Raw genomic sequence first — 16,790 nt, 5'->3', positions numbered from 1 at the left:
ATAGGATGGGATTAGATACACGGTTTAGCAGACAGTATCACACAGGGTGGGATTAGATACAACAATCAGCAGACTGTATCACACAGGATAGGATTAGATACACGGTTTAGCAGACAGTATCACACAGGATAGGATTAGATACAACGATCAGCAGACTGTATCACACAGGATAGGATTAGATACAACGATCAGCAGACAGTATCACACAGGATAGGATTAGATACACGGTTTAGCAGACAGTATCACACAGGGTGGGATTAGATACAACAATCAGCAGACAGTATCACACATGATAGGTTTAGGTACACTGACTTATCATCAATGCTCCCAGTTATCAGTTGTTCGATGCTGCTCTGCTGGGACTTGTAGTTCTACATCACCTAGACATGAGCTACTTACAGAGTCTGGGGTTGGAGATGTAATTGCGGGTGACGGCCAGGACGTGCTCCTTGGCGGCTGCCATGTTGGCATGGTGGTCGCTGACTCTCATCTCCACTTTGGTGGCCATGCTGTGTGTGCGGTGAGCGCCGGCCGTGTTATATAGGAGGCGGTGTGTGTGTTGTGTACACCTGCAGCCAGGTGAGACCGACCTGCGCCGGCTCCAGTGCTGTGTACTGTAAACGGCCACTTAACCCCTTCAGGACTCCTGTGGTTTGGGGGATGGTTTCCTCCACTCTCTGTAAGCCGTAATGTTAGGATTCCCCCACCGGCGCGGCCGCCTGAGGCTCGTGGACCGCGGGGCGAGCTGCTGCTTTTATTCGCACCATTTTGGGGTACATACGACTTTTTTGATAATTTTATTACATTTTGGGGGGCTGTGCGATTGCAGGGTGTCGCTCGGTTGTCATGGTAGCCGGGGGACTCATGAAGACCCCTGGGACCGCCATTAATGATTATGTATCAAGGCGTGGCCGCGACATCTTACTGTTAGAGCGCAGTAAGTGTAATACTGTGGCACTGCATTAGGCTGCGCTCACACGGACGCGTCTCCCGGCGTGCTGCGTGCGCATCTCTACATGTCACATACTACATGGCGTACATGCCGCCATTCCTCATACACCTTCCAGGCATGTATGTGCCCGTAATACGTGCTTAGATAGCGCACGCCGTGATTTTCTGTACGCGCCATACCGTGCGGCCCGTGCCAGCGGTAACATTACAGTCTGCGGGATGCTGCTCGTGCGCATTAGTCAGACGGCATTAGGAACAATAATTGTACGGATTCACGGAATGAGGCCGGCGTTCATTTATGGCGGATGTTGTAAAATCGAACGCTCACTAAAAATAGCGCAGTTGCCTTTTTATCCATTTCTCCTCACATCAAAATCTTTTTACGTTTTTCAGTAGGTACTGCGGTCCGCTGAATGAAACCCTGGAAAAGTACAACTCGCCCCGCATGTAGCTGCGTCAGCCGAAAACACGGGCTCACGCGGGTCTGCGGGTCCCGCATGTTATGTGCGCATTTGTTGTGCGCCTCAGATACGGCGTTGCGGTCATACGAGCCGCGTTTGATCCCCATAGCGTATGACGCTCAGAAGGCGCTTCAACAGACGAAACACAACCATTGTTTTCACCAGCTCTTTTCGCGGGCGTGAATACTGCGGGCGGGATACATCGGGCAGGACCTCCCGGCGTGTGGTGGTTTCGACAGGTGAACGTGTTTTTGCTCGTTTTTTGTGCGTGGTAACATCCTGCATGTTTGCACTCCAGAGAGCCCCATAGAGGCGTAGGATAAGCCCCGCCCCCTCGTATGACGCAGGCCGCTATCAATGCATCATCCAATTGGAGGACTTGTTAGGGAAAGTGCTGCCACTTTGGTGACAAGGCTAGTGAAGGAATAGCCAGTTATAAGCTCGGTATGGCGCCATTAGCCCGTTAGTACAGCAGGCCACGTGTAGGGCTGCCACCTTCCTCCAAAAAATACCAATCAAGGTAAAAGGGGGTGTGGTTTGTTGTGTGGTTACAGGCGTGGCTTATCACAACGTATGTTTTACTTCCATTATTCTAATGACTGAAACTAGTAATTGTGTCCCTATCCGGGGCCCAAATAGTAATAGTATCACCAGTCGTAACAGTGGTCCCAGTAGTAATAGTGCCTTCAGTAGTAATAGTGCCCCTAGCAGTGGCTTTAGGTACAATAGTGCCCCCAGTAGTGGCCCCAATAGTAACAGTGGCATCAGTAGTAATAGTGCCTCCAGTAGTGGTCTTAGTTGTAATAGTGCCCCCAGTAGTGGCTTCAGTAGTAATAGTGCCCTCAGTAGTATCAGTACCCCAGTAGTGGCCCCAATAGTAATAGTGCCTTCAGTAGTAATAGTGCCCCAAGCAGTGGTTTTAGGTACAATAGTGCCCCCAGTAGTGGCCTCAGTAGTAATAGTGCCCCCAGCAGTGGTGTTAGTTATAATAGTGCCCCCAGTAGTAACAGTGGCCTCAGTAGTAATAGTGCCCCCAGCAGTGATCTTAGTCATAATAGTGCCCCCAGTAGTGGCCTTAGGAGTAATAGTGCCTTCAGTAGTATCAGTACCCCAGTAGTGGCCCCAATAGTAATAGTGCCTTCAGTAGTAATAGTGCCCCAAGCAGTGGTTTTAGGTACAATAGTGCCCCCAGTAGTGGCCTCAGTAGTAATAGTGCCCCTAGCAGTGGTGTTAGTTATAATAGTGCCCCCAGTAGTAACAGTGGCCTCAGTAGTAATAGTGCCCCCAGCAGTGGTCTTAGTCATAATAGTGCCCCCAGTAGTGGCCTCAGTAGTAATAGTGCCTTCAGTAGTATCAGTACCCCAGTAGTGGCCCCAATAGTAGTAGTGGCCTTAATATTAATAGTTGCCCCAACAGTAACAATACCCCCAGTGATTCCATTAGGGGTCTCAATAGTAATAGTGTCCCCACTAGTAGCCCCAGTAGTAATAGGGCACCCTCTTTGTGCCCTTCCCACCCTAAACCCGGGGAGTGGGCAGCAGCCTCAGATCATCCGGTATGTCATTCGCTCTCTCTCTCTCTCTCTAGCTTCTCTCTAGCTGTTGCTATAAACAGAGGCCGTGACCCCTGACCTCTCCTCCTGGTGTCTGCGTTCCGGCATGTCCTGTACGCATTGCAGACGCCGGGAGGAGAGGTCAGGGGTCACGGCCTCTGTTTATAGCAACAGCTAGAGAGAAGCTAGAGAGAGAGAGCGAATGACATATCGGATGGTGCAGGTTACTGCCCGCTGGAGGGGCTCTCAGCCGAAAATGATTTTTTACCGGCCTTTTATATGAGATGGCCAATTAATTACCAGCCAGGCTGGTGAGTTACCAGATGGGTGGCCACCGAGCCATGTGGGCTGGACTCATTGCCCTGCTGGGGAGAATGCTGGAGACCCCCCTGCAGCAATGAAAGGACAGCGGAGGTCCCAAGTGCTAAGAGTGCGGGAGGTGAGAGTCTACATGCCACTGGGAGAGCCACCAGGCCTGATTGATATCGGGGATGAGTAGCGGTCATCGCGGCTACCACAAGATGGCCCAGCAAACGTGCTGGTAGTCTCCTTCCCCTTGACCAGATGATGACACTCTAGAAGTGAACACTGCAGCAATGAACAGGATGAAGACCGGGCCTATGAGGTGAAGACTGCAGCAATGATCAGGACGAAGACCGGGCCTATGAGGTGAAGACTGCAGCAATGAACAGGACGAAGACCGGGCCTATGAGGTGAAGACTGCAGCAATGAACAGGACGAAGACCGGGCCTATGAGGTGAAGACTGCAGCAATGAACAGGACGAAGACCGGGCCTATGAGGTGAAGACTGCAGCAATGATCAGGACGAAGACCGGGCCTATGAGGTGAAGACTGCAGCAATGAACAGGACGAAGACCGGGCCTATGAGGTGAAGACTGCAGCAATGAACAGGACGAAGACCGGGCCTATGAGGTGAAGACTGCAGCAATGAACAGGACGAAGACTGGGCCTATGAGGTGAAGACTGCAGCAGTGATCAGGACGAAGACCGGGCCTATGAGGTGAAGACTGCAGCAGTGATCAGGACGAAGACCGGGCCTATGAGGTGAAGACTGCAGCAATGAACAGGATGAAGATCGGGCCGATGAGGTGAAGACTGCAGCAGTGATCAGGACGAAGACCGGGCCTATGATGTGAAGACTGCAGCAATGAACAGGATGAAGACTGGGCCTATGAGGTGAAGACTGCAGCAGTGATCAGGACGAAGACCGGGCCTATGAGGTGAAGACTGCAGCAATGAACAGGATGAAGATCGGGCCGATGAGGTGAAGACTGCAGCAGTGATCAGGACGAAGACCGGGCCTATGATGTGAAGACTGCAGCAATGAACAGGATGAAGACGGGGCCTACGACAGGCTGATGAGATACACGTGGGAGAAGTCTATAGTGTTAGTGGGAAAGATGCAGGCCAAGAGCAACGGGGTGAGTGCCGCTGGGCCCCAGGAGCTCCTCGGCCAACGCGTCGGCCTCTAACGATCACAGAACTGGAGGAAGCTCGAACCTTGCCTCCTCGTCTCTATACAGATGCCATGTCTGCAGCTCTGGTCATGGTGCTCACTGGTTAAGCTCTTGGCTGTTGCAGGCCTGAATCCCGTTACAGTCCTCTCTCCGACTCGTCACTTCCACCGGGGCTCTGGGGGCCACCAGACATTCACTGCACTCAACAACTTCTTGAGAGGGGTGCATGGAACACGTTACCCGTAGCGGCAGCTCTGGCACCTGCTGGGCTCCTCACACCAGTTACACACGCTGGGCCGGATGAGTAACCCCCCTAACACAGCGTTGCCTCAGGTCCATATAAGCCCGGCGGCGCCCCCACACAAACTATTTTGGATGTAGGGACACGACTTTTGTTTTGCCCCAACATGGCCGTATGAGGGTTGTTTTTTGGTACAATTTTTTGGCTACTTCTATTGTAGAACCTTTATTAGTCTATTTATAGGATAGGAAGAAAAAACACACCAATCGGGCCATCGCAGGAAGGGGTTAATCCTACAGCATAAGTAACAGGATCATTGGTTTTCTGCCGGTACGATGACGATTCCAAAAGTATAGATTTTTTTTTAGGTTTTTCCCAAATAAACCCCTTTAACAATATATATATTTTTTATTATTTTTTTCCTTTGCATCGCTGCATTCATAGTCACATGACTTTTCTTCCCCCGTGGGCGGAGCTCTGTGAAGGCGGCATGCTTTTTGTGTCATGAGCTTTAGTTTTTCTTGCTATCCTTTTGGGGGACACGTGGCTTTTCTGATTACTTATATTGCCTGTTTTGGGGGGGACAATGAGCCCAATAAGCGTTTTGGTCGTGTTTGTCGCTTGTTCTCATCTTCCAGCATTCGCCATGCAGGATACACCGTCTGCTGATTGTACAGTGCGAGACCCCTGGGTACTTATTGTAAACTGGAAGCCCCTTTAATGTACCTGAATGTATGCAGCCGGCTCAGAGCCCCCCCACAGTCCTCCGGTAACCCTGGCCAGCTGACCCGGCCTCCAGCCCACCAGGACCCTGATGGTCGGGGTCACACACAGCTGACTGCCGTCACATCTCACCCATCCGGTTTTCTCCGAGTATAAATATTTCTCCTGAAAACAGGAGAATGAATCCAAGATGAAGCCACAACAAGCCTGGCAGCCATGGAGGAGCGGAGAGTGGAAGAACCTGTTCTGCAGTCACTCCGGCTGCGCTGTAATCACCTCCATCTATGGAGCTCCCAGCACAATTACAAATGACTCACAGATGGCGGCCCGGGTGACCGCCAGGTCCGTGCTCAGAGCACAATGTCTGCCATCAGAGGGAGCAGAGACGGAGGTGCCAACGTATGATGGCAAATTAGAGGCGAGGCAACCGAGACTACGACTACAAAGACCAGTGCGGCTTGTAATAAATATATTGAGAGTGTGTAATATAGAAACAGTCTTGTCATAGGCTGGTATAACCTGGGGATCTCCTGTATATAGTGATATGGAGCATACTGGTATAACCTGGGTATCATCTGTATATAATTATATATGTACAGCTGGTATAAGTTATACATCCTGTAAATAGTGATATGGAGCATGCTGGTATAACCTGGGTATCTCCTGTACATTATTATATATGTACAGCTGGTATAAGTTATACATCTCCCTGTATATAGTGATATGGAACATGCTGGTATAACCTGGGTATCTCCTGTATATAATTATAAATGTGCAGCTGGTATAAGTTATACATCCTGTATATAGTGATATTTAGCATGCTGATATAACCTGGGTATCATCTGTATATAATTATATATGTGCAGCTGGTATAAGTTATACATCCTGTATATAGTGATATGGAGCATGCTGGTATAACCTGGGTATCTCCTGTATATAATTATATATCAACAGCTGGTGTAAGTTATACATCTCCCTGCATATAGCGATATGGAGCATGCTAGTATAACCTGGGGATCTCCTGTATATAATTAAATATGCACCACTGGTATAAGTTATACATCTCCTGTATATGGTAATATGGAGCATGCTTGTATAACCTGGGTATCTCCTATACATAATTATTTATGTATCGCTTGTATAAGTTATACATCTCCTGTATATAGTGATATGGAGCATGCTGGTATAACCTGGGTATCTCCTGTATATAATCATATATGTACAGCTGGTATAAGTTATACATCTCCTGTATATAGTGATATGTAGCATGCTGGTAGAACCTGGGTATCTCCTGTATATAATTATATATCAACAGCTGGTGTAAGTTATACATCTCCCTGTATATAGTGATATGGAGCATGCTGGTATAACCGGGGTATCTCCTTTATATAATTATATATCTACAGCTGGTATAGGTTATACATCTCCTTGTATATAGTGATATGGAGCATGTTGGTATAACCTGGGTACCTCCTGTATATAATCATATATGCACCACTGGTATAAGTTATACATCTCCTGTATATAGTGATATGGAGCATGTTGGTATAACCTGGGTATCTCCTGTATATAATCATATATGCACCACTGGTATAAGTTATACATCTCCTGTATATAGTGATGTGGAGCATGCTGGTATAACCTGGGGATCTCCTGTATATAATCATATATGTACAGCTGGTATAAGTTATACATCTCCTGTTTATAGTGATATGGAGCATGCTGGTATAACCTGGGTATCCCATGTATATAATTATATATGTACAGCTGGTATAAGTTATACATCTCCTGTATCTAGTGATATAGAGCATGCTGGTATAACCTGGGTATCTCCCTATATAATTATATATGTACAGTTGGTTAAAGTGACACCTCTCCTATATAAAGTGATATGAAGCATGATAGTATAACCTGGGTATCTCCTGTATATAATTGTATATGTACAGCTGGTATAAGGTATATATCCTGTATATAGTGATATGGAGCATGCTGGTATAACCTGGGTATCTCCTGTATATAATCATACATGCACCACTGGTATAAGTTATACATCTCCTGTATCTAGTGATATGGAGCATGCTGGTATAACATGGGGATCTCCTGTATATAATTATATATCTACAGCTGGTATAAGTTATACATCTCCCTGTATATAGTGATATGGAGCATGCTGGTATAACGTGGATATCTCCTGTATATAGTTATATATGTACAGCTGGTATAATTTATTCTTCTCCTGTATATAGTGATATAGACCATGCTGATATATCCTGAGTATCTCATGTATATAATTATATATGTATAGCTGGTATAAGTTATATATCCTGTATATAGTGATATGGAGCATGCTGGTATAACCTGGGGATCTCCTGCATGTAAATATATATCTATAGCTGGTCTAAGTTATACATCCTGTATATAGTGATATTGAGCATGCTGGTATAACCTGGGGATCTCCTGTATATAATTATATATGTACAGCTGTTGTATGTCATACATCTCCCTGTATATAGTGATATGGACCATGCTGATATAACCTGGGTATCTTCTGTATATAATTATATATGTGCAGCTGGTATAAGTTATATATCCTGTATATAGTGATATGGGGCATGCTGGTATAACCTGGGTATCTCCTGTATATAATTATATATGTACAGCTGGTATAAGTTATACATCTCCTGTATATAGTGATATGAAGCATGTTGGTATAACCTGGGTATCCCCTGTATCTAATTATTTACGTACAGCTTCTATAAGTTATACATCTCCTGGAGACAGTGATATGGAGCATGCTGGTATAACCTGGGTATCTCCTTATGTTATTATATATGTATAGCTGGTATAAGTTATACATCTCCTTGTATATAGTGATATGGAGCATGCTGGTATAACCTGGGTATCTCCAGTATATAATTATATATGTACAGCTGGTATAAGTTATACATCTCCTTGTATATAGTGATATGGAGCATGCTGGTATAACCTGGGTATCTCCTGTATATAATTATATATGTACAGCTGGTATAAGGTATATATCCTGTATATAGTGATATGGAGCATGCTGGTATTACCTGCGTATCTCCTGTATATAATTGTATATGTATAGCTTGTATAAGGTATATATCCTGTATATAGTGATATGGACCATGCTGGTATTACCTGCGTATCTCCTGTATATAATTGTATATGTATAGCTGGTATAAGGTATATATCCTGTATATAGTGATATGGACCATGCTGGTATTACCTGCGTATCTCCTGTATATAATTGTATATGTATAGCTGGTATAAGGTATATATCCTGTATATAGTGATATGGACCATGCTGGTATTACCTGCGTATCTCCTGTATATAATTGTATATGTATAGCTGGTATAAGTTATACATCCTGTATATAGTGATATGGAGCATGCTGATATAACCTGGGTATCTCCTGTACATAATTATATATGCACCACTGGTATAAGTTATATATCCTGTATATAGTGATATGGAGCATGCTGGTATAACCTGGGTATCTCCAGTATATAATTATATATGTACAGCTGGTATAAGTTATACATCTCCTGTATATAGTGATATGGAGCATGCTGGTATAACCTGGGTATCTCCTGTATATAATTATATATGTACAGCTGATATAAGTTATACATCCTGTATATAGTGATATGGAGCATGCTGGTATAACCTGGGTATCTCCTGTATATAATTATATATGTACAGCTGGTATATAAGTTATACATCCTGTATATAGTGATATAGACCATGCTGATATATCCTGAGTATCTCATGTATATAATTATGTATATTAAGCTGCCATAACACGAGCACTTTGCAGTAATACATTTTGTGTAACAAGTCACCACCTTTCATTTTCACTCACCTGCTATTCAATTTCTTCAGCTTTGGCTGTTTAAGCTCTTTTTACTTACGCTCCTTGCCAATTGGAGTCTGACTTATAAGTGGGGAAGGCTGCTGCTCTGTCTCTCCCCCATGGTTTACACTGCAGTATTTCTCCTGATTACAATTTAACCAATAGAAATGAGCCTAGATAAGGAGTAGCCTTCAGACTTTTTCTGTATGTCTCCCGGCATTGACCTTCCTACTTATGAAGCACGCAGACATGAGTCAGATTTACCAAAAGCAGAGAAGTTTTATTTTGTGAGGATGAAGAAACAAAAAACTCTTTGTCAAACACCTTCCGGTGGCGATCACCGAGCACGACAGCACTGTGTCCTTAGAAGGGACATAAAATAGGAGCTTACAGTCTTGTTTAAGAGGACGAAATATAACTTAGAACTGGTCACATGACAACTACAACATCGTTCTCTGTCAATGCCGCCGACTGGGACACCCGGACCAGACACTACCCAGAGTGCTATCTTCTTACCCCGAGGGCATTGCTTTACCCGTGACTACACTAGTTGGCGCCACCAGCATTTCTAACGCCTCGGATGTTTTATTGTGACCAGTTATGTCTGGGGCAACAAATGGTGCTTACGATGGGATGGAGCCACAGACTGGAGCAAAGAGCTGAACGGGCCAAGAAAGACCTCTGAGGCTTGGAGGACAGGCTACCACTCGAGCTGCCATTGTATCTGGAAATAGTTTTGTCCCTTGGACATTCCTTGGCGTCCCAGCAGGCCAACAAGTTTTGTAATGTAACATGGTCACCACATGGCGACAGCAGACAATCAAAGAGTTCCTCTTATAAATAGTGTGAACCAAGTTGGCTAGGGCCCAGTAGGCCAATCTTGCACCCTACACATAGGGAGGGGTTGTCACCTAAACCCGTCTGCAGAGAACTTTGACACTCAGGCGGGTTGTACATTCAACAATCAAGCAGTTCATGACAGCTGAGAGCCCATACAAACCCATTTTACCCACACCATTAAGGGGACCCCCAGCCGGACATTGTTGGCAATGCTTACTTTTCACTCAACTGCTCAACCCAAGTTTCCCTGTAGGTCACCTCACCAGAAGTCCCAAACCAAGTGCTCTTCTGCTTTTTTAGCCTCTACAGACCAGATCCCATTTCAATACTAAGTTATAATAAATAGCGAAGAGATGATTGATTATTTTCCGTTTATTTTAGTTAGACTAAAACGTTTAGTGATGCTCATCGAGACAGTAATGGATGGAATGGCAATAAACGGGATCCCTATAGAAAAAATGCAGGAGGAGGGAAGGAGATTTGTGGCTCATGGACGTTCTGTCACTGCATGTAGGCTGTTTACCTTCTACAACGCACTTCAACAGTATGTTAGAGGCATAGCACCCTTTAGAGTTAAGGTTGAATTGAAGGTACAGATGTAGCAGGTGGAAGGCAGTTGGGCAGTTTATGAATGTTCTGTCATTGCACGTAGACTGTTTACCATCTACAACACACTTCAACAGTATTTTGAAGGCATAGCACCCTTTATAGTTGAGATTGAATATATGGTACAGATCTAGCAGGTGGGAGGGATATTGGCGGCTCCTAAATGTTCTGTCACTGTATAAGACTGTTTACCTTCTACAACGCACTTCAACAGTATTTTAGAGGCATAGCACCCTTTAGAGTTGAGGTTGAAGAGAAAATACAGATCTAGCAGGTGGGAGGGAGATGTGTGGCTCATGGATGTTCTGTCACTGTATGTAGACTGTTTACCATCTACAATACACTTCAATGTGTTTTAGAGGCATAGCACCCTTTATAGTTGAGGTTGAATAAAAGATACAAATCTAGCAGGAGGGAAGGGAGTTGGGCAGTTTATGAATGTTCTGTCACTGTATGTAGACTGTTTACCTTCTACAACACACTTCAACATTATTTTAGAGGCATAGCACCCTTTATAGTTGAGATTGAATAGATGGTACAGATCTAGCAGGTGGGAGGGAGATGTGTGGCTAATGGACGTTCTGTCACTGTATGTAGACTGTTTACCATCTACAATACACTTCAATGTGTTTTAGAGGCATAGCGCCCTTTATAGTTGAGGTTGAATAAAAGATACAAATCTAGCAGGAGGGAAGGGAGTTGGGCAGTTTATGAATGTTCTGTCACTGTATGTAGACTGTTTACCTTCTACAACACACTTCAACATTATTTTAGAGGCATAGCACCCTTTATAGTTGAGATTGAATAGATGGTACAGATCTAGCAGGTGGGAGGGAGATGTGTGGCTAATGGACGTTCTGTCACTGTATGTAGACTGTTTACCTTCTACAATACACTTCAACAGTATTTTAGAGGCATAGCGCCCTTTATAGCGGAGGTTGAATTGACGGTACAGATCTAGCAAAGTTTAACCTGTGACATCGCGTTCAATTACAGCGGAATGCACATTTTTTCTGCCTTCTCAATGGTGTTTGTTTCGTTAACATAACTCGTTGCAGGAAGTTATCAGCGTTGAGTTAAACTTTACTACATCAATATACAAATTTAGTGAAATTAAGTTCCCCTACCTCGGAGGTCTCCAAAGGGTATTCAGCTGCTCCACAAGAGGCAAAATTCAGACAATGGCCACTTCAGACGATGCACTTGCCAATTATGAAAAAAATAAATAAATAAAAATGTCACTGATAGGTGGCGCTGTAGCGGACTAGGTCTACGGCGACAGACCTGCCTCTGTGTCACATCTGAAGGATGGCATTCGGCAGCAGATTGGACTGATTCAAGTTGACTCACTGAATTCAGTGCTGCTAAACATGGTTTTGCGGACGGAGAGCATTGCTGAAAACCAAGGGGGACTTATTGAACATGCATAGCGTGATTCGCACACTGCTGCCACCTATTGGGAACTTTTTTATTGAAATTTTTCTTTTCATAAAATGTCAGCTGCATTGCCTGAAGGGGCCGTTGTCTGATGCCTTCTCATTTGGAACAGTAGAACATCCTCAGGAGGCCTCTGAGTTGGGGAAGTTTTATTTTACCTGTACACTGTTCAAACAAATGAATGGAACACTTAAATCACGTATCGGACCTTGATGATCTCCGTGGTCTCCAGACTCTCCCATCTGTCATATGTGCTCAGTGTGAACGTGCTCTCATCTGTGAAGTCAACAGGGCGCCAACAGTGGACCTGCCAATGTCAGTGTTCTTTGCCAGTAGAGCTGCATAACGTTGAGCTGTGAAAGTCCCACTGCAGGACATCAGGCCCTCAGGCCACCCTCATGTACTATTTGGTCAGTTGTCTGCCGGGGGTCATTTTGTAGGACACTGGCAGTGTTCTTCCTATTCCTATCAGTCCTGATGCTGCAGGTCATTTTGCAGGCCTATGGTAACTCTACCCTTGCTCTTCTGATTCTTGCTTTGTAGGTCATTTTGTAAGGCCCCTGCAGCGCTCCTCCAGCCTTGATGCTGGAGGGTATTCTGTAGGGTCTGGCAGCTCCTCCTGTTCCTCCGGTCCTGATGCTGGAGGGTATTCTGTAGGGTCTGGCAGCTCCTCTTGCTCCTCCGGTCCTGATGCTGGAGGGTATTCTGTAGGGTCTGGCAGCTCCTCCTGCTCCTCCGGTCCTGATGCTAGAGGGCATCTTGTAGGGCTGTGGCGGCGCTCCTTTTGCTTCTCCACTCCTGATGCCCGGTTGATGTCCTACTATCCAGCTTTCCTCATTAAATGACCCATGTTTTGGCATCTTCTTCAGGCTTTTCTGCTGGGAGACACAGGACACTTTCTTGCTGCGGCACGTATGGATGTGCCACCCTGGGGGAGCAGGACTACTGGTACACCCTGATGGGGCCACAGGTAGCCCTCATGTACCAGTAGTGACAAGAACACCAGCACAAGACAGAACTAGAGCGGAAACAGTCAGGAAGGAGAAGTAGAGAGGAGTTCTCTCCAGTCCCTTTTTGGGGTGTCTTGCTGTCATCCCTCCAGGGCTTCTGTTGTTACTTTTATTTCCACTGAAGCGGGTGAAACTGATTTACAATCGCTTCTGCTTCTTAACTGGACAGATTGATATCAATGAAATGTAAGTGACTTGGGGGCATACTGGAAGGCCCACAGGAGTTGTCCAGATGTAATTTACTGATGACCTACCCATAGGATTGGCCATCAGTAGTATACAGGCGGGGGTCTGCCACCTAGAACCTCCACAAATCAACTATTTGAAGGGTCAGTGGTTTTGTGTGTTCAGTTGATTTCTGCAGGAAGCAGACTGCTCTGTTCCCATTGCAGTGGCAAGTCTTGGTATTGCAGGCAAAGTTCTCATTTAAGTGTATAAAAACTTTGCCTGTAATACCAAGCCTGGCCACTGCAGTGGAAACAGAGCTGTCTTTTTCTTGCAGAAATCAGATCAGTGCACCAGCACACTAGCCTGGTAAACCTCTATCTGAGAGGGTTGCAGGTGGCAGACCCCCCCGCTGATCTACTATTGGTTGCATATCCTAATGATAGACCATCAATAGTTTACAACTGGACGACCCCTTTAAGTGTTTCCCAATGTTTTTGGAGTAGTATAAATAGATATTCAATACATTGCCAAACGTATGAGAGCAGCTATGCAATTTCTGTAGGCAAGTATTAGAGGTTGGTTCATTTGCACTAGCTCTCGTGTCATCATGGCGCTCTCTGTCTTGGAAGGTCATCAATATGTCGGTTTCTTAAATGTAGGTACTGAGTTATCCACCCTGCTGACCTGGAATTGCTGTTTTTCTGAAGTGGATGAACACCAGGTTGTTGTGAGTATTGGGTTTCCATGAGCAGCAACCACACATAGGTGTGAGATCATCATGATGAAAAGTGGTGAACAGCACCTCCACCACCGCAGGACTTCGGAGGAGTGGAGATGTGTTGTCTGGATATATGAAGGCCACAAAAACTAATTATAGCCGATGGTCCATGGTCATGGGATGTGATCAGGGGTGCACATACTTTCTTCCATGTACCACATTATATATATATATATATATATGTACTGCAGAAGTATATTAATCCTCCAATCAAAATTTTAGATGAGCACATTGCATTATAATTAAAGACACAGCAGGCAGGTTTAGAATAATTGTCTATGGCCGGCATACTGTCCACTTATCTCCATCCCCCCTTCCATCATGAGCCTGCCCCTATCCTCATTTACATCACTTGACTGGAAAGGTCACCACCCCCAATCATCTAAGGTGCTGCAGACCTTGCTCCTTCAACCATAGCTCATAAAATCTGGAAGAAAAAGGTAACATGGTTCCATATGCATTGAATGACATATATGTGTTAGCAGAGTGTTACCTCACAAGTATAATTAACAGCCCGTTCCCCCCCATTGCTTCAGCCTTGAATGAATGTTTTGTCCCACTTATACACGGCAAACACATGATGGAACACCTCACTTAGCAATGCAGCAAGAGTGCTTACGGACCAGTGGTAGGAGAAATTCGGACTGGCACCCCCCACTGAACAGGTCTTAGCGCTTCCTCTGTACAAATCTTGTTATCACCGTGAGGACATACATACACACCACTAGACACATTTGGTTCAAAAGTCTCTTGATATTTGACTTTGCAAGACCAGTAAGTACTGTAGGTGTGCGGGCAGAAGAAGCAAACACAGTGGACTTGACTTTGACACCTTCACATCAGTAATGATTCTTAGGAACTTGGCTTCTTGCTGGAGATACTGTCTTTTCTTTCCAGTCGAGTATAAGGCTCGAAGGCTGAGCTTCCTAGTCCGTACGCAGTGGGTATTTCATGTAGACCCCCCAATAGAGGACCAGGGAAACAAAGTGGAGCTGGTAGCCTTGGAGAAGTGGAGGAAGCTAGAGATGGAACTTGGAGAGTGAAGGCACCAGCTCCGGGTGGACCGCCACTTATACTGGGAGATGTGCTTCCCGATGTTCCCAGGCTGGAACCATTTGCAGATGAGTTGCCTATTGCATTTTGACTAGGAGAAAGCAGGTTGGGTGGAGCAGGAACCGATAATAGTCTACCTTGTTCCAACAACCGTAAAATATTACAGGTAGCGAAAGACTCGGAGGTCGATGAGGAGCGTTTTTCAGAGTCCCTGCTCTGGTCCTTTTTCTGTTTGGTCCTCCGATTCTGAAACCAGACTTTGACCTGAAATGGAAAAATAAAGAGAATGAAAATCCAAGGGAGTTTATGGAGCAAAATATAGATATGCAGAAGTGACATACTGTAGCATTGGGAGCATGATAATAAAATATTACATTATGTAACTAATCATTTTGTAGTAGAAGGGCATATGTAAGTGGAGTGAGCAGTGCCCTGCTCCCTTCTTATGGATTACAGGATCTGCCACCATGTACTGAGCTCCAGAACAAAGTTCCATCCACACCCTCTATCAGCCACCCTGTGACATACAGGTCTGAGCTCTAGTGATACAGGCTACTACACTATCAAAGATGGCCACAAGAAGGGGCTGCAATATGGGCACATACCAACCACCAGATACAAATTGGCACAGTAGGATGGCACCGGTGGTGGCGGTGAAAGGCAGTCACAAGAACCCCCAGGGACTACGGATGTTTCTAGGTTAAAGCAGAGGGCTATGTAAAAGGGGTAAGCAGTGCCCTGCTCCACACTTACATATTAAAGTGGCTCTTCCACAGTGAAAACCCATCTACTGCCTCTATCCAGGTCTGAACTATAGTGATACTGGTGGCAGTATCAAAGCTGGCCACAACACAGGCACTTACCATCCACCCCTTACAAATACATAGGTGTTTCAGTCCTATTGGGTGCCAATTACAATGGTTGAACATGAAGGGCAGTACTCCATGCTATAACGCTGAGCCAGCAGTCAAGGAGAACGGCAGTTCAACACTATGAAACCTTTTACCCTTGGCACATCTTTAGAAATGTTTTTCTGACTTCACATCACCCATTGGTTGTCTTGATTTGTACCAAAATTTTGGTCTAATTTTGGAGCATGTTGTTGCAACTTAAGCCACATCCCTTTGCAGTAAGCCACACCCCTTTCCTAGAAAGGCTTAAAGATTGTCTAACACACATAATGTGACCACATACCATATTTTGCTTAGTAAATCTTCCCCATGTTTCCCGTTGGGATAACGGACCATTCATGTCTGGTTTCTATACCTCCTGGGTTCTGTTCCATGGTTATGTCTGACGGAACCCTAGGATGGATCCATAGCTTACCATTGCTGAAACAGAGACAAATAAGAGCTCGTTTTGAGCAGCTTTCCTTTAGTTTCCAGCATTTGTCCCAGAGATAATAATGTCTTCAAATCATGTTCTTCTGTCCGGCACAAATGCCAGAGGCAACCAGAATCCTACTCAAAGGAGACCTTATTTGTGTTTGTTTGGGTGATGGAGGCCGATGGTTACATCCTGGGGCTCTGGCTCAACCCTATTCTTGAAGTTCAGGTGTAACTCCAGGATAGAATCATAGAATGGTAGAGTTGGAAGGGTCCTCCAGGGTCATCA

At 45.2% G+C, this 16,790-nt stretch overlaps 2 protein-coding genes across 2 annotated transcripts in view; both read right to left on the bottom strand.

Moving 5' to 3' along the window:
* ATP6V1B1 (ATPase H+ transporting V1 subunit B1) overlaps nt 1-544 on the bottom strand; it is a 97,833-nt gene extending 97,289 nt beyond the window's left edge. The window contains exon 1 of the mRNA XM_066572858.1: nt 400-544. Within this exon, the coding sequence (XP_066428955.1) occupies nt 400-508 (109 nt within the window). The 5' untranslated portion in view covers nt 509-544. The remainder of the gene's footprint in view (nt 1-399) is intronic.
* A 14,431-nt stretch (nt 545-14,975) lies between these two features.
* Nucleotides 14,976-16,790, bottom strand: part of VAX2 (ventral anterior homeobox 2) — an 80,079-nt gene continuing 78,264 nt past the window's right edge. Inside the window, exon 3 of the mRNA XM_066574577.1 lies at nt 14,976-15,440. Coding sequence (XP_066430674.1) covers nt 14,976-15,440 — 465 coding nt within the window. The remainder of the gene's footprint in view (nt 15,441-16,790) is intronic.

This window comes from Eleutherodactylus coqui, chromosome 7, assembly GCF_035609145.1.
Source record: "Eleutherodactylus coqui strain aEleCoq1 chromosome 7, aEleCoq1.hap1, whole genome shotgun sequence".
Taxonomy (NCBI): Eukaryota; Metazoa; Chordata; class Amphibia; order Anura; family Eleutherodactylidae; genus Eleutherodactylus; species Eleutherodactylus coqui.
The sequence above is the reverse complement of the archived record's forward strand: the minus strand, read 5'-3'. Positions and strand labels throughout refer to the sequence as shown.